General features: G+C 40.5%; 1 protein-coding gene across 1 annotated transcript; it reads right to left on the bottom strand.

The window, feature by feature from the left end:
* Positions 1-15,472: 15,472 nt before the first annotated feature.
* pax1a (paired box 1a) lies at positions 15,473-22,621 on the bottom strand. Its single transcript, XM_040049011.1, has 5 exons — positions 22,352-22,621; positions 21,100-21,729; positions 19,957-20,090; positions 19,272-19,485; positions 15,473-18,780 (listed from the first exon to the last, which is right to left on the bottom strand). Exons 1-5 carry the CDS (start codon positions 22,353-22,355, stop codon positions 18,677-18,679), a joined length of 1,086 nt encoding a protein of 361 aa, XP_039904945.1. The 5' UTR covers positions 22,356-22,621; the 3' UTR covers positions 15,473-18,676.
* Between the last annotated feature and the right edge of the window lie 1,392 nt (positions 22,622-24,013).

The following is a 24,013-nucleotide window of genomic DNA, read 5'->3' as shown; positions in this document are numbered from 1 at the left end:
ACAGATTATCCTACTTATCCAACCTGGACACTTTACGATAGCATGTGAACATGTCTTTAACCTCTATGCATGGCCGACAAAGACGGACCACCCTTAGAAGTAGAGGGGTGGAAGTCACTTAACGTGGAAGTTTGTGTCCTTTGAAATGCACCATTTGTGATTATCAGATGGAGCTCAGTGAACATCGGAATCCACCCTTTATTAAGGATGTCCCATCTACTTTGTCGTACGTGTAGATACCCGATGCTTAAATAATTCCTAAGCACCCTAATGTAATAATAATTTAGTGCCATGATTTACCCCAACACTAGAGCAAGTGAACAAGTTCATGCAAAATCCAGCCTCACGTTGACAGCAGACAAAAGAGCATCATCTGAGTCAGACACCGACATGGAAACGGCACATTTCATAGGAGCAGCCCCACATTCAAAGCCAATGGAAAACTGAAGACGTGTTGCAATAAATCACAAGAGGACATGTAAATCTTGCCTTGCAGATGTTTGTGGAAAGATTAGAATGGCAAGGCGATAGGTCATAACTTAGGAGCAGACCTTGTAACAAGAGGCAGATTGTAGCAACTCTCACACAGCTCCCACGGGAGCTGGCAGTGTGTGCAAGCTAAGCTGTTACGGTACCCGGTGACTTTTTAAAGCATTGTTGTTTCTCCAATGATCACTCGAATGCAGGCTTTATACGTCTATGCTGTAAACCTTTAGGTTTGGTCAGGTGTTGGCCAGCTAGACAAGCCAGTCTAGCATGCTGCAAAAAAGGCCTCCGTCACACGCTGGAATGTCTCCATGGGTCATGGATATTTATTGATGGCATCTGTTCCAGGTTAAAAGGCCACAGAATGTACAAGTACATATGGAAGTCTCTTTTCTCTTTAGCGAGGCCTTTCCCTCAATCAGTGCGGATGTCCAGAGAATAGGTCCCTTCTCCAGCCTTTGACTGTACACATGTAAACTGACAGCCATCCGCTGAGATTTATCAGGACAAGATTTATGTTTTTAGCAGCCAGTTCTCGCTTCTTAGTAGCCTCGCTCACTGCAGGCAGTGTTTTTCTTCCTGCACATTCTTATTAGTTTAGTTTATTACAGCAGCACGTCTGGTGAGGTCATTTATGGCCAACCATGGTGGTAAGACAAACTCATTTATAACGATGAGCCTTCAACACCTTGGATGAGCTCACTTGTACCTTCCTCTCGCTATCCCTTGTTGCCCAGACATCAAGCTCCAGAGCTAATGAAATCATCTGTTTGTCTGTATATTTGTGCCGGGATATGACAGGCTAGGGATCACTGTTGTTGGTGTTGAATTGCTAGCTCGGGGGACATTTCACGTGCTGGTGAATTTCTTCTCCCACAGTTATTAAACACTATTGAGATCATATGATAGAGGCAGCAGGCTGGGGCCACATGCCAGTGCAGTCCTCAAAAAAAACAAGACTGGAAAATATTTCTTTTTTTGAGCTCCTGTACTAAAAAATTGGTGACACGTGCTTGCATCACATTTTCTTTTTGCTTCATTGTTTTACCTTTGAGCAACAAACTAACAAATGACAGATGTTTTTACTTCAAACTTGTATCACAACAATTTTTCATTTGCATGCAACAGATTTTTTTGTTCATCTCTCATATCTAGAAGTAGAAAAACAATCACATGTGTGTTAGAAGAGGCTGAAAAGATGTTGAAAGACAATTAGCAGCTAAATGCCATGTGTTTGTACTAGCACAGGTTCCCCGCTGGTATTGAACTTATGACCCTGATCCCTGAGGGAGATGTTCGGACAAAGATAGAGGGCAGTAGAGAGATTTAGACATGCTTATGGATCCTGTGTGGTCTCCAGATATGCAATGTGCAGTCCAACACACACATTCAAGCCTTGGCTGAAACTTAGCCTTGATTCATACTGAGTATCCATCTGGTAGAATACCCAGCAGTGTTGTACCCAGCCCTCTGCAGTTCCCATTTCAGAAGAGAAAGCACACTGACAGAAAGAAGCACAAAGGAATAAAGATTAAGATGCCACATTGAAAAGAAAGCGCTTGAACAATAAATGTGTGTATAAATACACTTTCAAAATGAAAAATTACAGTAAAACGGTTGCATTATAAGACGGGATTTTTCTGTTTTTTAGATTATTAGAAATAAATTTGTTTGGCTAAAAATAAAACTCACAGATTGTGTCCCTGTCATATATGTGCAATAGATAAATATTTGTCATTCATTCAAATTGTTTGTGCTAAAAATATGATAATTGGCTAATTATATTTTTGAAGCTGCCACATTTCATCTGGAATGAGTTCCTTGTCTCAAAATGCAACACATCATACACGTGTGTTAGAAACAACTTTAATATTTTTTATCAAGAGAGGGATATTACATTGCATTCTGTGCGTGCATTTTGAAGGACACTGAAAATTCTGCTATTGTAAAAGTGGAGATGATGAGTTTTTTCCCCAGGAGGACTGCACAGCCAACGCTGCTCTCCTTTGGTCACACAATAACGAGAGTCACATCTGTGGCAACAACTTCTCACAGTGCAGCATGGAGTGCAAGCGACAAAAAGGAAATGTTACTCATCATTTCATAAAGGCAGATCATACCCAGACTCTTAACAGATATTTATGTTTTATGAAAACCAGTCTTGCAATTTCACCAACAGAGTGAGAGCCGGAGCTTCTTTTACCCACTCTGAATGAAGGCAGCTGAAGTGGATTAGGCTAAATGTCCTTGGAAAAAGGGGCTCACCACAAGAGTAAAGGAAAAATTTTACAGCACAACACTGACCGCTCGGTGTGTTCCAACAAATATAAGTACTAAGTCTGTTCATTGCATCCAGCACTACAGAGTGAAAACTTTCTTTATAAGAGTTTGAAGGTGTAAGCAAAGCTGTATAAGTTGATGTTAATTGAAGATAAACTCAGGACGAGTTGCAGTTATACTGTAATTCTGACAATATTGCAGTGTCATAGCAGATTGGTGCCATCTACCTGAAAACACTTTCACTGACTTTATTATGTATAAGCTTGCATGTAATGAGGTATTCTGCAAGTGACTTGGTGCACTGGCGCGTCTTCCTCTTTCAAAATTGCTCACTTTTTTTTATTTGCAAACACGTAGAACTGGTCCAATCATGATTTATCAGGATATGTATCTTAAAAATAATCATTGGATTGAGTAGAGATGATGATATCGGGTAAAGAGATGTGCAAAAAAGCCTCCTCAATCAGCTGTGGCAGCCAGCTGTTAGAATCATACACTTCAGCCTGGTTGCAGGGCAGTGGATGATAACAGACAAACTTTGTGCTTCTCCATGGAGACAGTTGGCAAAGACAGTATTAATGTCTAGTTGAGTTCAACTTAGGCAGCAACAGTGCTTGGTAGATTGAAAGAATAAAAGAAAATGTTAAGATACAGCCTTTGAAAACATTAACTGCATCTTAGAATGCAAACTTATCCCATCTACTTCATGCTTCCTCTCCATTTTCTTCCTTATCATGTCAACAAGTCCTGCGATGGTGACCACACCGGCAGAGAACATTTGTCTGTGGCTCATGACGTCTTTATCAGAGATTTCTGCTGAAGTCTATCGGCCTACCCTCCATGTTGAAAAATCATGCCAAGGGTGCCCAGTGATGCAGTGGGTCCTGCCTGAGATTCAGTGACAAGTTAGGAGTGAGACCCCCTCCGTCGACTTGTAACTTTACTTTTGTTTGCCTTTAGGCATACAAAGCAAACTTGGATACCATTTCCATCTCTCTTTACCACCCATGTGGATGTTTCCAAGATTAGGATCCCTCCACTGCACACGTTCAATGTGCCCTCATGTAGGACAAACCATGCACGATCAGTTGGACTGCAGCCTATTGTGGTTTCTTGAGATAGGAGAAAGCACATTTTGGCAGTTTTTCACTGGCCGAGTAAAAGAACGATGCTGACGGTAATTACGATAAAATGCATGTTTGCTCTTGCATGAGTGCCATTTACCTGCTGCCGTTTTTAATTGGTATGTGAAACACAGCGTTCTGTTTTGAACCACGGCATAGAATTGTTGATGGACCTTGAAAAGATTAGAAATCGAAGTGTGATGGCTCTAGTTACACGAATCAACTGAAGAGACTGTGTTGTAAATGTTTCTCAGCAAGTGTGAAGGAATTTTAGAAAATCATCAGCAATCATCTTAGTCTCATCCATCTCAGCCAGTGGAAAATAAATGTGTGAAGACGTGCTGACATGTACAAGTTCACTCTAATTCCAGTATTGGCTCGTGCTCCGCTGCTTTAGCCACAGAGGAGGATCTTTGCGCCCATCTGGCTCACTGTGCAGGACTGAAGTGGAAGCCAGCTCAGTTGGGTCACTGCAGAACTAAATCCACAACATAGTAATTGCTGAATGGATAATATTGGAGTGAAGCCTTTAACTGGATTCTGGGCCCTGACTCGATTCAGCTGTGCGAGGATTTAAATGAAGTTACTGAAATTGTCAAAGCGAGACTGGTTAACATACACAATAAAATATTAAAAACAATCTTGACGTTATTCATGATAAAAGAAAGTACGTTTTTCTCAGTCTCTCATGATTTTTCTGACTCTACCTGAGCAGCACCATGCGTGTAAGGTTGATCTTCTAATCCCTTGGATCTAAAGGTAAACAGGAGGACTCCTGGATATAAAGAAAGACACTCACAATATTTAGTTAAGAGATTTCAGGCTGGAGTAGGGTTACTTACCTGAGAACCGGGAATGGCTTTTGTGTGGCTGGACAGGTCAACAACATATCCATTTTCACTAGTGGATGGGAATGTGTTTGCTTAGGTTTATCTCCGGTCTCCTGGAAGCCAAAGGTGTTTTATCGTGAATGAATAATCTCTGATTGTATCTTGTATCGCCATTTTAGAGCCATCAGCTTGGAAGGAATCGATTTTTTTTTTCTTTCTCCAGTTAATAAAGTCTCTTTTACATTCATTACTTTATTGCAAATCATTTTATCCGCCCACACTTGCAGAAATTAGGTGTTAAGTTAAGGTGAGAAAACGATTCCTTACCTCTGAGGCACGTCAGCACTTGTCACACCCAGTAAAGCTCTTCTCTCAGCCATGTCTTAACTCTTGCTTCATCTTCTCTTTAATCAGCTATGCCATTCTTATAATCATACACGAGAAACCTAATATTGCTATGATATCTGGTGAGATGAGAAGAAAAGCACTGAGCAATGCTGACATGGAGAGGGAACAGTAATCTATTACCTTCATGTTTCACTTGGCTAGCTAAAAGCGCAGTCTTTGCTTTTTCTTCAGTCCCAGCTAGAAATCCTGATTTTAGAGCAAGTGCTGAAATATCTCCACAACTACTGGGTAAATGGGCATGAAATTTGATACAGATATCCAGGATCCCCAGAGGAGGAATCCTAGTGACCCTGGCGGATGTCTGACTTTTTGTCTGCCCAACAATTATTACAAGGATTTCTGTGAAAGTGGGAAAGGATATACATTAACGTGTAGCTCATTCCGTGTCCTCCCATTCTTCAAGAAACTTGGTGGCCAATATCCAAGGATACACTTTAAAAAAACAGCTAGTAAAAGCTACAAAATGCTCCAAACCTCAGTGCAAGAAACACATAAATAAAAGACTAAATGGCTTGAGTTAAAATTGCCTTTAATCTCAGTCTCACACTCCAGTTTCTAACATATCAGAACGTTTCAAATGTAAGTAAAAACACAGTATCCTCGCAATCTAATCTTTTAATGTTACTTGCTCCGACATCAGCGCAAATATGTGCTCGTAAAATTATAGCAGCTTAAGGCAGATTTGCTGCTAAGATGAATTGGTGTGTTGACAGCATCAGCCATGATTACTATAATAAGTCTCAATTCATTACATCCTTTTTCAGTGTAGGCTGAGGCAGAAATTAGCAAACAGTGTCGTGGGTGTTACAAAACACGGTATTATGGTTGACAGCTTGTCGGCATGATTGTTGACTAATTACAGTGCTCGTCTACCCTGGGGGACGACGAAAGCACAGAGCGGTGTGCTTGTGCTGTTGGTTGCTTTGACAGGATGAGTAATCCCACGGCTATCAGTCAGCTATGACAGCAGACGCCCACTGACTGATGCCTTCACTCCCTTTTTTTTCCTCTCGTTTTTTTTTTTCTCTACAAGAAAATGTCTCTGCTACTAGCTATCAAAGCCAAGAAACCTACAGAACATTATGAAGCTTAACTAGGCTCCAACAGCTATTAAACCTCATTTGCAGTATCAGCATAGTATTTTGCAAATTATACACAGTCTGCTCTGGATCTCGCTCTGGATCTTGCAGGCGATAAGAACTCTCCCTGGAGATTGGGGAAATGGCTCAATTTGGGCCTTTCAGACGCACTCACAGGGAGCTGTGCTTGTGCCTCCATTCGCCAGGCTTGTCATCCTACCTTTTATTAGGCGCTTAGCTGTGTAGTATCTCCTCCTGAGATCAGAACTCACCAACAAAGAGTCAGCATTCACATCGCCAGATAGATCCTGGAGCTGGGAGGGGGTCTGGGGTGTTCAGACTTGGAATTGTTGAGTTGGGCAAGAATGCCCAACCCGTTCTCATACCCAGCCAAGTTTTATTTTGGTGTAGGTCTATTGCAAGAGCAATCTCTGAGTGTGTGGCATTATGGAGGACATCCAAATGGTTAAGATGGAATTCCCTGATTGTTATTGAGACCTGAACCCCACCGTTCCTGAAATGATCTCTATCAGCCAGCACTCCTTGAAGCACATAGCTATTCATTAAAGATGGTTATCGCTGAGTCTGAGGTGAGAGCAAGGTTTTCAGGGGCATTCAACAAGGCGAGATCATTGGGTAGCATCTAAGATTAGCCCAACTCGACGTTTTTCTATGTGCTCCTTCACAATTAAGACTACTTCAAAGAGTCTCGCAGGTATCCGTTTAGCTCCTTAGATGTTGCAACATGAAATGAAAGCGCTTATGAGTTTGAACTCATAAAGAATACTCACAAGCACATAAAATTGCTTAGTATCCCATAACAAATAAACATGAAATACCTTGCAGATGCAACAAAAGATCAAGGCAGTCATGCTAGGAATTAGCTGTGCTCAGTTCCCTTTGGACTCAGTGTTGCATAAAGCTGCTATTATCGCTTTGAATGTCATATCTAGACCATATATTTTCCATTACTGAGTAGTGTGCCTGTTTTGCAAATGTGGAAGATTTGTACAGATGGTAACCCAAGCAAAAGCATCTTTTTTTATATGTATGTAGATATATATGTTCAGGGGTGACTGATTGCATGCTTATGTTAGGAAGCAGGGCCATCTGCTGATAGACCATCATTACTGGTCTGTCAAGCATATGTCTCTTTCTAAAACTTTCACTACTGTTTTATGATGCGATGTGTAAAAACAGTGTTTTACAGCAGCTTTTGGCTCTTTTTAATAACACTGCAAACGCCTCTGGTTCAGGCAAAAGCAGTTTGAAGGCAGATTCAGCAGCAGAGGGCTCCCTTTTCCCCACGAGCCTCCCAACTTGAAGCTGCAAAAGGGAAATCTGACAAATCCTCAAACTTTCATTTACCAGGTCTGTTTGCTTGGGTTTTATATAGAGTATATACATATTATCCAGAGAAATGTTGTGTTTTTTGACTTTATTTTTTTCAACCTGAACACTGTACAAATGAGTTACTACTGTGACACAACCTGTTTTTGAAGTCTATTTTTTCCTGTATTTACTCTACGTATTCCCCTGATATTCCTCCTGCAAAGTAAAGCAGCAATTTGCGCTTTAACTCTGCATTTCAGAACTATTACTCAAAGCAAGTTATCTGTTTTGATTGAGCGGGATGTTTGCCAGACAGGAGTTCCCCTGCCATTAATCTTGCTGTGTGTCTGAGTGACAGACTGGATTATCAACTAAAACTTTCAGCCACTTGAGACTGCTACCAATGTTTTGCTTTCAAGAAGAAGAAAGAGTGGGAAGCCATTCTTCTGTTGGAAAAGAACAGAGGCTGGTGTAACTTAAGCAATGTGGAAACCCTCAGGAGTCTGTAGCATTATCTGGACAAACTAATATTTACTCCATGGCAGTGCAAACACACTCATTTACTCTGGCTTTATTCAACACTTTGGCATTGTTGATGGATTAACTCTAATGATGAAATCCAACCCATCTTCTCAGTTTGATCAAAAGGCTTCACTTTGAGAGCGCTTCGCATCGATTGCTTGCAAGTGAAACTACTACGAGAAACGCACAGGGATCAAGATTCCAAGCAAAAACTTACTGGTTACTGGGTAGCTAATATCAAGGAACTGTGATGACATATTTGCTTACAAATTACTGATCAGCTGCTATGCCATCAATGTGCACATTATTAAGGAGCCAGTCTCCCACAAAGATGGAAATCAAATCAACAACAGTCTGTTTCTTTTTTTTCTGCTGTGTTCAGAAGGACTGGAGATTTGCAGCAGTCTGTACATGAAAAAAGGCAAATAATGACTTGGTTTGAAGTCTGACCACAGTGCGGTGAATCTCTGTTTGAGTCAGGTCTGCTTCAAATAAAAACTGATTTGCTTCTCCCCCTAAATTTAGTCTCCAAAATTACACAGTCTTCAGAGCATCGTCGGAATGCACGAAACTTAAAGGTCCTCTTTTCTCACCAGAGCGTAATGAGAAACTGCTTGCAGAGGACGCTGGTCATAAAGGCAAGCACCTGCAATGATGACACTGAAGGAATCAATCTTCCTTTATCCCACCCCATCAACAACAAATAGAGAAACTAGATTCCCCTGACCTGTTAGCCTTATGCGATGAAAGCAAAGATGACGGCTTTGCTGTTAGAGCCAGACGGACGGATGGATGTGGGAAGAAGCTTAGACATGAATATCTTTTTATCATAAACACTGGAGATAAATGCATAGTATCACATGCAAAATTCAAGGATGATACAAAGACCTTGACTCAGACGACTGCTTACAGTTTTAGAAAATTTCCTCTAGTCAAATTAATTCAGCTGGATAAAAGTCATAAAATCATAAAAGTACTTCTAGTACTAATAGTTTTGGCTGCTGTTTTATTTATTTATTTTTATTTTCAAAGTCACCTTTATTTGGCATTCCACTGCTTTCTACTGCAGCTCAGTGATGAGCGCAGTGACCTCATGGCAGTAAGGTCTTGAGCTGGAACCCATGGCAGGACAAAGGACCAGACCCAGAGCTTGTCTTGGGAATTTTAAGGGTGTACTCCCGGGGTGATCCCTAGTTCTGTTCGTTTGACTTCTGTGATCACTGTGTGCCATGCCGGTCTCAGCTAAGCATATTGTGTCCTGGCCTGGTCAAAGAGGTGCCCAGGCTCAGACAAGCTGGACTCAGGCACTGCATACGTGTTGTGTCATTGCTCTGCAAGTGCAAGCTGAGGTCCCCCGGGAGGGGGGACAATAGGGTTTGAGTGTTTAAGTACACTTTAAAGGTTTCCTCATGATTGACCTTGAACGACGACCTGTCGCTCAGAGGTGTCTCTGCAGTATATCGACTCACTTTTATACTTTGACCTACTTTTACTTAAAATTGGTTAAATTCAATGAACAAATATTCCTGTCTTCATACCTTGCTTGCAAAGATTTGTGAGTAATTCTGGGAATCCTCTTTTTATGATATTGTGAACAATAGATAACGACTCAGCTAATTAAACTCAGCCTCTCCAGTATGTGCTGTTTTTATCCAATCATGTTACCAGTATGTTGCCAAGCTGGCTCTGAGATCTTCAACCATGTTATTTCTTCTATTTCTTCTTACACAAGGTAAAAAAAGAAAAAAGTTGGACAAATAATGTGCGTGGGAGTGTGCACGTGTTTGTGTGCCTGTCTGTGCATGCATGCGTGTGTGTGTGTGTGTGTGACATTTGAATGACGCTTTCTGAGAAGCATCGAGGGAATTGTAAGTCAACACGCGGTTTTAATCTTTGTTTTACATGTATTGCATTATATGTACGTAAAAAAATAGTAATAAAAATAATAAAGTAATAAAAATTTGAAAATTAAATTTCATAAAACTTCAGTGTCAAGTAGCTTGGATGTGAAGAATAATTATGATAAAACTAGTGTAACTTATATAAAATGCGGTTTGGTGCTTTCTGTGCAAGAAAACCTCAACATGCTATTTTTTCTAAAATGATTTTTAATCTGTTTCACTCAAATTGAAATGATAACGTCTGTGGGACTAATTCAACCTGCTGCACAGTGAGAGTAGCCGAGCAGCATGGGGCTCCTTCACCTTACTTTTCTCCGTGTTTTCACTGGGTCAGCCAGCCAGTCTAGCAGAAACAAACTTTTCTTTGGGGGAAATCTAAGCCTTCCTCCAAGAATTCCCCTATTTGTATTTGCAGGTGGACTGAAGATGGCATGATGCCGTATCCATACGGTGTCCTGTTTTTAATGGACAAAGACTCAGCATTCTTTGGCACGTAGTGACCCCTGAGTAGAACCTCGTCAAATTCACATGTGTGTTTATTTGTTTTTTTTCCCCATGTGACAGACAGACAGACAGCCTTGGATTTCAATTATAGAATAGCAGAGAACTTGTTAACTCAGTAACAGATAGCCTTAGCGTGCACAGGGACACCTTCATCATTCTCGAGTGGCTGAGAGCAGGAAGAGCTGAAGCATTTCCTCTAACACGCTGACACTCACCTTTTGTGTCGGCTAGCTGCATACAGCTGTTTTCATCGCCTTTTCCCATGAAGAAGCTGATAACGAAAATACTTTTATGCATTATGAGATGTAAATGTGGGATAAACAAAACCACACTGACAAGTCGCACAACCTAAAATACAATATTTAATATATCTAACATCTGTAAATTAACACTATGTGATGTGTAAAAACTCTAATTTCTGATTCTATAGAATCATATTACAAAAACAATTACTGTTTCTATTTTGACCACCTCTTATTACGTTAACAGGGATCCATTATATTCAATTTCCAAAGTAGCAGTCAATGTTAAATTTTGCTTGTATGTTTATTGCTTGGATAAGATTCAGTCAACACAGTTTCACCATAAACAAGTACTATAGCTGCATTCACCCCCGTTTGCCAAAACATACAAGGTTTCCTTAATAAGCTACTAAAAAGCTTCTCAACCAGGGAATAAAAAGCGATTGTGTTTCTCATTACGGTTTCACACCATGACAGAGAGAGTTTGGGAGCTGAAAGACAGAGGGTTCACCAGACAATTGAATGCAGTTTAAGCATTTCTACAGAGGCCCACCTTGTTATTGTGGCTTGGAAGTGCGACTTGTGGTTGTCTCAGTCTACAATAGAGAGCGATGAATGAGAGGACAGCCCGTAGCCACCCGCATAGGTTTGTACCATGTGCTCTGTGGAGTCTACTGTGTGTGTGTTTTTTAATATATTCTTCTGTAGAGAAATTATATGTACACAGTTTGACATTAAACTTGCACTGCTTTCTGCCTTAATTGCATTTTGCAATTGTATATTCTCTCTAGTATAAGAATATAAATGCTACCTATACTCCTCTGTTTTGGTTATTAAGTATCCTTCAGTATCACTTCACCGCATTTCATTGCCAAAACAGAGATATTTTCTAAATGTCTATTTGCTTTCAGTGCACACCATGTCATGTGGGTTATTTCCATATTAGTTTTGTGTCTTTTGGTCTGGCTCATGGAGCTACTCGCTCTTACTGGTGGAGTGGCTACATCAGACCCTTCTTTCAGTTTAAACCCATGTTTTCGCCATGCCAAATTAACAGCTACCCTTTGGGTCATTGCTGCGTGTGAGTGCTGAGATGGGAAAGGCATATCTGAGTGAAAAGCACCAATAACAGCAACACGCATGGTTCTCCACAACTGGTTGCACTCCGTGTTCTTCAAAGGGCCCTCTGTCTTTTGCTCTCTCACTTATTGTGCGCCGGTTCAGAGCGGCAGTTGACTGCGTGACACAGAGTTTCCTGGGCCTCGCTGCTCGCAAACACACAAACCGAAATACTGGTTGTTTAAAGCTGACGATACTGTCAATATGGGAAAGGTCAGACAGTTATGTATACGTTTTAGTCCTTCCCGGATGTTTCTAAAGTCAATAGGTCAGTGTAAATTTGCGTTGATATAGACATGTGCCTGTCTTGGTTATTGGCCAACAAGTTCCTTAAAATCTGACAACTGATAGGGGTTGGCAGTTCTTACTGGCGCCTTCGCTGCAAACGCTTCTGGGAGTGGCAGTTGCTAGGCAAGGTCAAAAGTTTGATTAATGACATTCGTTGCTGTTTACCTTTCACCTTTGGTTGCATTATCTCGTGAACTCACGATGTGATGACAGCATTCGTTCCTGGTCCTACGGCACATGTGCAGCATTCAGCAGAACAACAGGTTCTGCATGATTCAGAGCTGCGCTTACAACTTCCTATTATCTCATGAATAATGGGGTGATCAGCATGTGCTGTAGGACAGACATACAGGAAGAAAAGGCAGGTGGGTGACAAAAAAAAACCCAATCCCAGAGTGATATCAAAGTGCAAATTTCATAAAGTACGAGTGTCTTCTTTCACTAATAGTAAAAATATTTTATTAGCTTATTTACACCTAATCTGATAGACTAATTACACAGTCCTTTCTCTTTTATTGCCTTTGAATAAAATAGTTGGTGTGCTTTTACATCTACGTGAAGTCAAATGTCTGCAAACAAGCTATGATTTGACTTTTTGACCTCTAAAGTGAAGAAGTGAACTGTAACCAGAATCCTGATCTTCATGGGGAACATGTACATGTGTAAAAAATAAAAGAACTTTAAAAAAGGAACTTTACGTACCTAGACTACACTGATGCCCTAATGTGATTGGAGAGGTTTTTATTCTGAGGGATAAGCCTGGTGCTTTCTTTTTCCTTGTGTTATCATCTGGTGTCTCGATAATCATATGTAAACATAAAATACTTACGTCATCTAAATAATGCCGATTCGATGACGTAAATAATATCGTTTTATGACCGTGACAAATGAAAATCTGATATCTTAAAACCCTAGTGACAAAAAATGAAAATGGCCTTTTGATTCTGATGCTACATGTAAAAAAAGTCCATGTCAAACTGGTTTGCACATTTCTTTAACTAGGAACGTGCCCTCTGTAGTTTATTTTGATTCCTCATATACTACTGACATAACCACCAGGGCAAAAAGCATGTATTCATTTGCAGCTGAAAATAGTCCCCGGTCCTTTGTGGAATAGCATTTGCTTAAACACACAGCACAAGACAGTCTGAATTCATCTGAGAGTTCTGTATTCGGCTGTAATGAATGAACTTGGGGATGAGAGCCATGGAGAGGGTCAGAAAGTCACACACTGATAGATTTAAGCTTTTTCTTCTTCTTCTTTTTAAAAATTATTGATGGTAGCAAAGCTCTTATTATTTAAAAAGACAGGAAAAAGCCATATTCTGTAAGAATTCCTTTGAATCACATACAACGTCCAGTAATAACGCTGCTTTTGAATCTTCTCTCCAAACACAATAACGCCCATTCACCCGTTTTAAGGATCCATCTGAGTTTCATGCAGGACTTTCCTCCTCAAACCAGCAGACAGTACCGTGGTTTACCACTTGCATTTTTCGGGAGAAGAGTCATCATCTTATTATCACCTAATAAGAATTTGAGCCAAAAATTAAGTATTTTATTTGGTGGTAGCATTTTGCATGTGTGTGGCGTGGTATATGTTTCAGCACACTTTAAATAAGTCACAGATGGGCGTTCTGGTAGAACATTAATTCTATAGTTTCCACAAATTAGAGAGGATTCTCTTCTTCTCATGACTGTCTTTCTCTTTGCCAAGATCTCGAGTAAAATAGACATGCGAAACTGCTGACAAATTTCCATGAAGGTCTGTGTTATGACTTTCCACTAAATAAGTGGATTTTGCTATAGGCATTGATATTTACAGACAATATGCACAAATTATGACAAATTACAAGCATTCTTCTAGTTTAAAAAAATAGGTCGGCTTTCATGGCATTGTTTTCAAAGAGTGCATTTTAATTGTGTTTGCAAACATAATTTCATGGTCTTTTAGTCATCTGTGTATAATAATCAAATCTGGCCTCTGCAATTTGATGTGATCCTGTGGTTATTCTCTTTATTGCTGTATTGCTGTATCCTCAAAGGCAGCAAAAAACAGCAGCGGAGTCTCCTGAGAGAAAAAGTGAAATGATACGTTTTCATTTAGAAAGCCAAATGTCATCATCATGTCTCTGTCCCTTTTACTTTTAGAGCGTCTGGTTGATGTGGTGAGCTGGCAGAGCAAGTAAGAACATGGGAGGGAGACATTTATCATCCCCTAGACTACAGAGCTGTAACTCTGCCTGCTTGGAAATCCTGTGGACAGTCAGTGGAGAAAAAAAAGCCAGTAGTGACTGCATTACAAGAATGATACAAGAATTTTCACAGACCCATTGCTTTGATCTTTACATTCTTGGTGAAAAATGGTTTAATTCTAAATTAATCTAAAAATAATATTTAGAATATTGATAATTTTTGGATGTGTTATGAAGGATGCACATCTTTTTGCATGTATAACTTACACTGTCTGATCTAATTTAGTCTAATTCTTTCAAGAAAATATTAACATCACGCTGGCGACCATGACAGTTTTAATTCATGAGCGTTTCTCACACGCCTGTCAAAAAAATAATGTTCTGCTCGTCAAGGATGAGGATACGCACATGTTCCAGCATTGTACATGCTTGCATGCACCATGTTTCCACGGCAAGGCAATTCATTTGAAATTTCAGACATGACTAGAAGTGCTGACACTGGCCTCCTTTCTAAAACTGAAACTTTGCCAACTTGCCACTCTCTTTCTAAAAGGTTTCTCGTGTATCTTTCTTTGCTTTTTCCAAGACCTGCCATGTCGCCTGTCCTGAGATGCTCTCTTGTTGGCTTTGACTTGTGCAAAGGCAGCGGATGAGTGAATGAGTGAGTGAGTGACTCCTGGCGAGCCTAGGGTAGTTTTCCCCCTTAAAGCGAAAAGAGGACACAATGTAAAATGCCTCAAACCAAGCAAAGTGTCAAATTCATAAACTGAACTTTGGTCTGTGAAGAACTCTCATTCCCTCCTGTACACATGGCAGACACTGATGGATTGTTACAGCTGAAGACAGGAGCGCCTGTTCTAGCTTTTTAAGGAACCTCTGTCACCGTTTCATTTCTGCTTGGATTATTAATAGTACTTAATATCATATCCATTAGGCTCAAGGAGGCCAAGTTCCTATCCATCGCTCCAAGTATCTGTTTGAGTTTTTGGTATTTGAGAATCCTTTCAAGTCTAAGTTTTAGAGGTAAGACCCTTAAGACCAACAAGCTCGGTGCCCAGAAGTATTAAAGTCCGGGCATCTGCATACTTTTGTGGTACTTGCGTTTAAAGTGTATCACATTACGTGGCAAATGCATTTATCAATTTAAAGCGAGGAATCCAAGTTTTTTAAAATAAATAAATGCTCATGCGTATCATTTTACATTACAGTTCAAGTAGGAATTTCTGTATGCAGCTACTGGATTCATCTGACCCGAGGCAATTACGGTCATCTGCAGAGAGATCAGATTGTAGATCTTTAAAAAATACAAATTCTTTTTGACTGTTGTTTCTTTTCAATAAAAAACAACATCTGAAACTAGCCCACCTGCTGCCCTTTGAGCACAGAGGGTCTGCTGAAGACGCAGTGGGGGGTATCACTTGCTGCCCTGATTGATGACCATAGGTCCCGCAGGAAGTAACCCCACCACCATGAAGGAGTATTTTGCGAACCCCAAGTGGTATCCGGGAAAACATGAACGACTCCAGTCAGGGAGCGTGTGTACTCAAAGGCCATCTTAATGTTTGGATATACTGAGTCACTTGGGATTTTGCTGCAAAAGGGGAAAAGAATCAACAGCTGCAAAATAGAGCTTATGACACCCAGATTCCAGCATGTATACCAAAACCAGCCAGTAAAAGACATTAAAGTGCTTTGTATTAAGAAATCCTGGCCTTTTACAGTCGATCATTGCCAGACATTTAATATTTAACTGCTTTTGTAACGGCCGGCAGACAGTGGCAGGGACAACTGCTGTGTCTATGCTTGATTTTGAGATTGTTGTGATTCAGAAACCGTTTTGAAAGCCCACAACATGATCAAGCTGCATACGCTGTACCCAGCAAAATTCAGCAACACCACTATGGCAATCGAGCTGCATTCCAGTTATGCATTTATGCCCTCGAACCTTACAACAACAACATCAGAATAAAAGAATCATAACTCGATATGAATAACAAAAAGCTAAACTTACTGAAATTCATGATAAGTATTGAACTGATCCTCCCTCCAGTCAACACACTTTGAGTTAATGTGTCTGATTTTGCTCAGTTTTATCACTTTAGAATAAACAGATACAATCAATAATCCCAAAAGGTGACTGTCACCTCAGCTCAGTCAAAACACTGTCAAGTCATTCCTGACCGACCTGAAAAGTTAACAGCTTGGAGCACTGGGAACTACAAAGCCACAGTTATTAATTTTTAAGGCATGCTGACGTCAAAAAGGGGGAAGAAACACATTTAGACTATATGACAACTCTTTCTAGCTGGATGTGCTGTTAAAAACCACAAAAATGCTCATTGTTACTCAGCCAAACTAAACTGGGTCTGTCACCGAAACAACAGCAGTGCTCACATTCCCCCTGACCACACGTCCTGCATCAGTTCCACTGGAAGTGATGCAGGTTTTACACGGGAACAACAAAGCAAATTCAAATTGTATTCGTCGCTTTTTTTTATAATGAAATTTATTTATTTGTTGATTTCTTTTATATTACAAGTACGTATACATTTAACATTTAAAAGAATTTTAATTTTTAAAATATTGGTTGCCCAGAAAATAATTGGGGGGATTTTTTTTTAACATTTTGGATTTGTAATTAAATGAAAGTAAAAACAAACAAGTAAGCAAATAAATAAAAACAGTGTTAATCCACTTTTACTGGTGAAATATGCAAAAGTGCGAAAATATTAACGAAAATATTAATTTCTGACCCAAAGTACAGTTAGACGTTTTGCATTGAGACAAACTAGTGGATTCATACACAACGATAAGTACCATGATAACATGTAAGACCCTGCCTCACATACCAGTGGGCTGGATTTGTTAAAACGCACCATAAATAGGGTCGATTGACCCCCACACATAGAGGCCAAACATATAAGTGAAATCATACATGACAAACGTGGTCCCAAAAACCTTCAGTGGCGCACAGTGAAGTCTATTAAGCTGTGAGAAGTCTTTTCGTTAGGGCTGGTACAGTACAGCCAAACAGGTCACAGGAATAAACAGTTTACACAGAGAGAGCGGGCAGAGCCTATAGGCCTGTATGGGAAAATTCTCGTAATTTCTATGCGGGACAACAGATCCCACAGGCGGCATGTGGGTGGATTGGACTATCAGCTGCTCTCCTGCACACACCGTTCATTAACGTGTATGATCAGCCCTCAGATTTTTATCACGGTATCAATTACAGGCCCGATAGCATCAGCCGAGGCGCCCAGCCAGTGGGGAGCTCTTTGGAAGTGTAGGCAGGTTATGCCTGTGTAAACACAGTAATTACCTTTCCCGGTAAGTAGTAGTACTAATCATTCTACCAATATAAAGAGTATAAATCCAATCAAAACATTTTCTCATAAAAGGCAGGCTCAAACTTAATCTCTTTGTCATCGATTCAAACAGGTTACAGGTCATTAAAAGCCTCACAAAAGGCCAAACGACGCTTTCACAGCCCTTTATTTCACCACCACCTGGAAAACGGACAACAGTAATATCTGGCAATATCTTAAAGGCCTGTGCTATCACCAATATAGCCAAAGTTAGATTTCAGGGTCCTAATGGTAGGTTAAATTCCTGGTAATCAAAAGCATAATGATTAAGAAAAACTGGCACGAACTGGGGTGAGCCGACCATGGCACTGTCACGGGCTGAAATTAAAAGAAAACTTTACTTCAGCTTCTTCATCTGATTTCCAAATCATAAACTCATCACCTAGTCCCATAAATTAGGACTCAACCAGCTGGTGTCCTCTCATTGATTAAAAGTGAAATGATATCAGCGGCAACAACATGTGGCATTTAAGAAAAAGGCTTTATTTTTGAATATTTACAATGAAATTATAAAAATATATAATTAAAGCTTTGGCAAATATTTTACATTTAGACAATTTATATAATTTGTTCACATCGTTGAGTCACTGTAGAGTCATGGCCACAAATTAAAGATAAGATAATGATAAAAATGGCGGATTACAGACCAGCTCTGGTTTTAGGAAGAAAACATCCAAGGCAGAGGAGACTTACACAATGTTTTTTGATTTTTTTTAAATCCTGCAATCTCAATTGGAGAATATACTGTCCAGCAACATGAAGGGTTTCAAATGAAAAACAAAGAAAACTATCAGCCAGTGCGGGGAAACACCGATACATCCATGCAAGCTTACATTCATATGGCCGCAGAGACCGGTAAAGCTATTCTGCACTCATAATGCACGTGATCTGGCCCGTGTTTAGATGCAAACAAGCCGTTAGTGTTCAGACTTACTGTCGCAGTTGTTGAAATGAGTTCATTTAAATGGTTGTGGTGACTAAGGTGTTATAATTCCCGGTTATGATGATGAGGTAGGGAGACTGAGTCCGTGCACACTGTTCAAGTCTTCATGTTGCTGCTGCTGCTGCGGCTTGCTCAGGGGACTGGGCGGTTTTCTGTCTCCTGCAAAAAACAGAAGAAATATACAGTGTGCAAATTCCCATCAGGTGATTATTTGCTTCTGTAGAATGGGTCTAAAGAGAACTGTTTTACTTAAGTTTAAAATCCACTTGCTTTCCTCAAACTAGGAACATTTTCAGACGTATTTCCTTAAAAACTAAGTTTCCAAAGGCTAAAATGGTCTCGGGCAACTTGGCTGGCATGAAGTTGTCCACGTCTGAAAGGTCAATATTTGATCATTGTCATACAGTTAGACTTTCTCTGGGATTGGGCGTTTACATCCGTTACGGTCATTGCTTATTGCAAAGTGTGGGTGCGTGACAAGAGAAAGGCAGGGAGAGAACCGCGTGGCCTTGTGCGGCCACCAGCTGAATACATTTCAAAAAGTAAAAAATAAAACAAAAACCCAACAACAACATTTAATAAAAAAATTACAAGTAATAATAATTATAATGATAATAATGATAATAATAATATGCCTGCCTGTCCTGTACCTTCTCGGGCCTGGTGTTTAAAGGTCATCGGGGAGTGGATTTCTCCTGCGTGCATGCTCATCCCGCTGCTTGGGTGGGACAGAGCCGGGCTCTGCGTCTGCCAGTGGTGGTGGCCCGGGGCCACGTATCCGCCTGCTGGCCCACTGTACACCCCGTACTGATTGGTTGGGGAGTAAGCACACGCCGGTACATAACTAGACAATGTCGAGGAAGGCTGTGGACAGGCAGATAAGACATGCGGAAAATAAGCACAAACACACAAAATTGACAGAACTTCTAATTGCAGGCTGTGTCACAGCGGCATGTGGCCTTCGGCAGTGGTTCTGAGAAACGGTGCTTGGTGTTTGAGTGGTTTCGAATACATGTGTTTCACTATAATTTAATTTACCATGAATACGCTAAATTAGAATATATACGCGCTACTAGATTTCCTCCATCGACCATCCACTTCAAAACTCAAAAGACTCGTTTACCCAATAAAATCCCGCCTGAACGCAAAAAGAACTCTGTGGATGAGCCTTTTTTACAGTTTTGCCACAGGCCTTTGTAGCACGAGCATCTGGCATTAAGCACTTTGGACTGTTTCTTTTACAGAAAATAAATTAAAGCAATGCAAGGTGTGCATACGTGTGCAGTTTGAGTGTAGAAAGGTCACGGGCCGTGCAGTGTACCCACAGATTTTTACCTGAGCATATTTTATGTCGGCGTCAATGGCTGACTTGTCAATCCCGTTGACTGTGTGCGCGGCTGGGAAAGCTGCTCTGTTGACACTACCCCACTCCTCCATTTTTGGTGGGTATCCCTCTGCCCCAGCAATTGCTGATTTAGAGACAGTAACTTTACGTTAAAAGTGTGTAAAAAATAAAAAATTCTCAGGTTTCAGAAAATCAAAAGAAAAAACAAAGGAAAGGTAAAGAAAGGGAAAATGGCAGGGCAGTTTCATTTAACGTCATAATTATAAAAGTAGAAGACAGGTAAACAATTTCCTCACTAACTTTTCTTGAGTATCAAACAGATTTAATTTTCAATACTGAAAAATAGTTTTCAAGACAGGATAAATATAATATTTAATACTATAATAATTATAATTACTCCAGCGCGCAGCTTAATAATGAGAAATAAATAAATAAATAAATAAATAAATACAACTGTCTTAAAAAATAAACAGAAAAAAGCTGTTCGGTTAGAAGGCAACAGCAGCTCATTATAAACATTTCTCTCCATTTTAATGATTTTTTTTTTTTAGGTTTTATTACATAATAAAGTCCTACATGTTATTTTTTATGCGTATGAAAGACAGATAAAATATTATTGCATAAGGTTTTGAGAAATTTGATCGAGAAAGTATATCTTTAAATAAATATATTATATATATATATTTTTTTTTTTAGTTCTACATATGTTTTGAATAAATTCAGTTGGAACACAACCGTAGCTGTGAGACCCAACAGTAGATGAGTAAATGAGTAAAATGAGTAAAACACCAGCAAGGCAGAGAAAAAAAAATATAAGGAGTGCTTGAATTATTAGGTTGGATGTAGCAGGTGGGCAAGGTGTTTGTAAATGTATCATCCTATGAAAAGGCCCATTGAGCGTGGCCTTACTACGTTCTGGCTGAATGGTGAAATGGAGGCCTGTGCACATTTTAATGGGCACATTGTCCCGTCTGTTGTCATAGCTGCTTGTACGCAGAGGTATGGAAACTAGTCGTGTGGAATTGCACAATAACCAGCTGTTCAAGTTTATTAAGCTCTTATTTGTGAGAGATAAAGTGTCGTGCATTTTGAAGCCTGTGATTTTAAGGATTATAAAGTGTCGTTTTCCTCACCTGTAGGATCCATGAAGGCTCGTATTCCGAGGATGTTACTGACGGTGTGCGCAGAAGGCCAGGCCCTGGAAATGCTCACATGTCCAGCCGTCACTGGTACTCCAGGAGGGCTGCCCATTTTAGTGCTAGTGGGTGACATAGTGTTGGGGTAGGAATAAGGGTATATGTGGTTGTAGGGGAGGCCTGCCTGCGCGGAGGCTTGCTTGGTGCTTTCATACTGGTTAGGCTGGGAGAGATTTCCAATCTTGTTGCGTAAAATCCTGCTGATCGAGCTAACCGACGGGACATTGTACTTGTCACAAACACCATCAGCCAAAAGCCTGTCCCGGATCTCCCAAGCAAAGATCCCGGGGTCATTTTGTTTGTAGTCCCTGATGTTTTTCACCACGTTCGGCGTCGTGACTCGGGGTTTGCTTCCACCGATGGCACCGGGTAGTATGGAGCCAGTCTCGTTGTACCTCGCTAAAATCTTGCTCACGCAGCCGTGGGAGACTCGGAGTTGCCTGCTTATATCACAGGGTCTAATCCCGAGCTGAGCCAGCTCTACAATTCTTAACCGTATGGCGTTAGGTAGAGGTCGGCCGTTGACGAACACACCGCCTAGTTGGTTCACCTCTCCATAGGTTTGCTCTGCAGGAAAAGAGAAAGATACGAGTTACGTGTTGTTACTCTTTGAGTTGAGTCCACTAATGTGATCAAAGAAAATATTACAGCGTGTTTTTTCATTGCATTTATTCTGACACATATTCAATTAAGCGGAAAAAAAATAGTGAGAGGCAAAAGCATTTTAAAATGCTCAGCTGAGACAGTTTGATGCAGTTCAGTTATAATCCACGCCATAAACCGAGTTCATAAAGCTGATAGCTGGTTAGCCTTTACTTTGCAACTATACAAAGTATATAAAGTGTTTGGCTGGGATTAGCCTCCAACACAACAAAAACATAAAAAATGGCGAGCTCGAAGAATACAAACAAGAGCGCTTCAAAGAAACGCGTCTCACTGGATAATTGGTTCTGTGGTTAAGTTTACGATTTAAAGCTTTGAACAGGCTGTCATTCCTGCTCAGCAGCGCTGGAAAAAATCCCCCAAGGAATAAACTTGTTCTCCAAAAGGTTTTTTTTTTATTTGCACATTATCTGAACTTGGAGAAGGGGGGAAAGTTCCTTAATTCTCTTTTTACGCAGGCGTGCTGAGTTTGGATACGCTTCCATAAGCTACATGTCACTGAAGCATGCAGACTGTAAAGGCTTACCCATTTGCCTATATGTTTCGAGATGCTTGGAAATATAGGTGTCCTTTCAAATGGCTGAATGCGCCGAGCGAGATCAGAGAAGAAAAGGGAACGGGAGGAATGAGCCCCAGAAGAGAAAACGTAGACCTTTTTAAAATCCTCCGAAAGCAGCGTGCCCGCTTCTTTTTGGAAGCAAGTGCCTGCAAGGTACAATAGCGCCAAAGTGATCTTCATCCGATATATGCAATTTAGAGTTATCCCGGGGAGTCCGGAGCCTGCTGGAATTAATTTGGAGCGTCCTTCAACCCTCGCTGTTATACGCCGAGTCTCTGCTTTGGTTTCATTGGTCGTCCTGCGCTGGAAATGCTCTCAGCCAATACAAACCCCATCCGGTTTACAGCTGCGCAGCCTCCTGACAGTTTTGCATAGAGGGAAGTGGAGACAGGGAAGCGTTTCATCCACCGTTTCTGGTAAGGACTTGTAATATGGGAGATGTAATAAGCGGGATGACAGTAGAGGTGTAACCTTGCTGAACTCGTTCCAAGTAATTTCAGGTCTAAAATAAAATGGAGCCATTTTTAAGACATGTATTAATATCGATAACGCACGTAGTTCAGTTTGACGGTCATTTTTAATAAATGAATCTCACTCTCTTGAACGTTACAGTGTAATTATATTCATTTAACTGAAATTGCATCAAATTTGAATGTATGAAACCAGTGACGCGTGTTTATAACAGGGAATGTGTTTGTTTTGTTTTTCTAAATTACCCCCAAAATCTCAAATTATTCTTTTAGAAGATCAGATCTGACACGTTTACAGTTTGTAGAGACTTTTTCTAACTTTTGAGATAAAACAGTTTTGCTTACTTACGCCAACAAATCTTTTTTCCTCTTTCTTTATATTGTATATAATAAATAGGCTGACTGAGCAACTCTGGAGTATTTAAAGGTATTATCCCGCAGAAGCGACTCCCTTAGCCACCAGAGCGGGAGGGAACTTGCACACTTCCAGCCTGAGTCTTTTTATAAGCCAGTGTTAAGGCATCAAACATGGGAAGGGCCTCATGTAATCGATACCTCTGTAGATCGCGGAGCTCCCAGACTATGGCTTATCGACTGGATTCCACAGACATACATTATCACAGCATGTTTTCGGAGTTTCCTGTGTACGTTTAGAAGGTATCGTTTATAAGCTCGCAAAATGTTACTTGTAAAACTTAACAGTCGACCCAATGGTAACAAGGTGTAGTGTCCCCCCCCACACACACACACACAGACACACACACCAATCCTCACACACAAGGACGCACGCACGCACATAACCGGCCCAACCCCTCTCCTCTCTGTCTCCTGACTACTTCTCCATCCAAAGCTGAAAGCAGGACACATGGAAAGCATCACGTTAGGTCAGAGGAATAGAGTCAGGGGGGCTGGAGAAGATCGCCTGAAAGCTTCATACCTGCCACGGACACGTTTGGTTTTACTGTGGACTTTGTCTGGAGACCAAGCGACCAGATATCACAAGTCCACATACTGCATTTCTGCATTTGCAGGTTGCAGAGCGGTGATACTGGACAAACATGAGGAAGCATCAGTTGTGTTCGTTGTTGAGTATAAATTATATTTAAACATTATTATTATTATTATTATTATTATTATTATTATTATTATTATTATTATT

Source organism: Simochromis diagramma, unplaced genomic scaffold (genome assembly GCF_900408965.1).
Source record: "Simochromis diagramma unplaced genomic scaffold, fSimDia1.1 OVJJ01000305.1, whole genome shotgun sequence".
NCBI lineage: Eukaryota > Metazoa > Chordata > Actinopteri > Cichliformes > Cichlidae > Simochromis > Simochromis diagramma.
The sequence above is the reverse complement of the archived record's forward strand: the minus strand, read 5'-3'. Positions and strand labels throughout refer to the sequence as shown.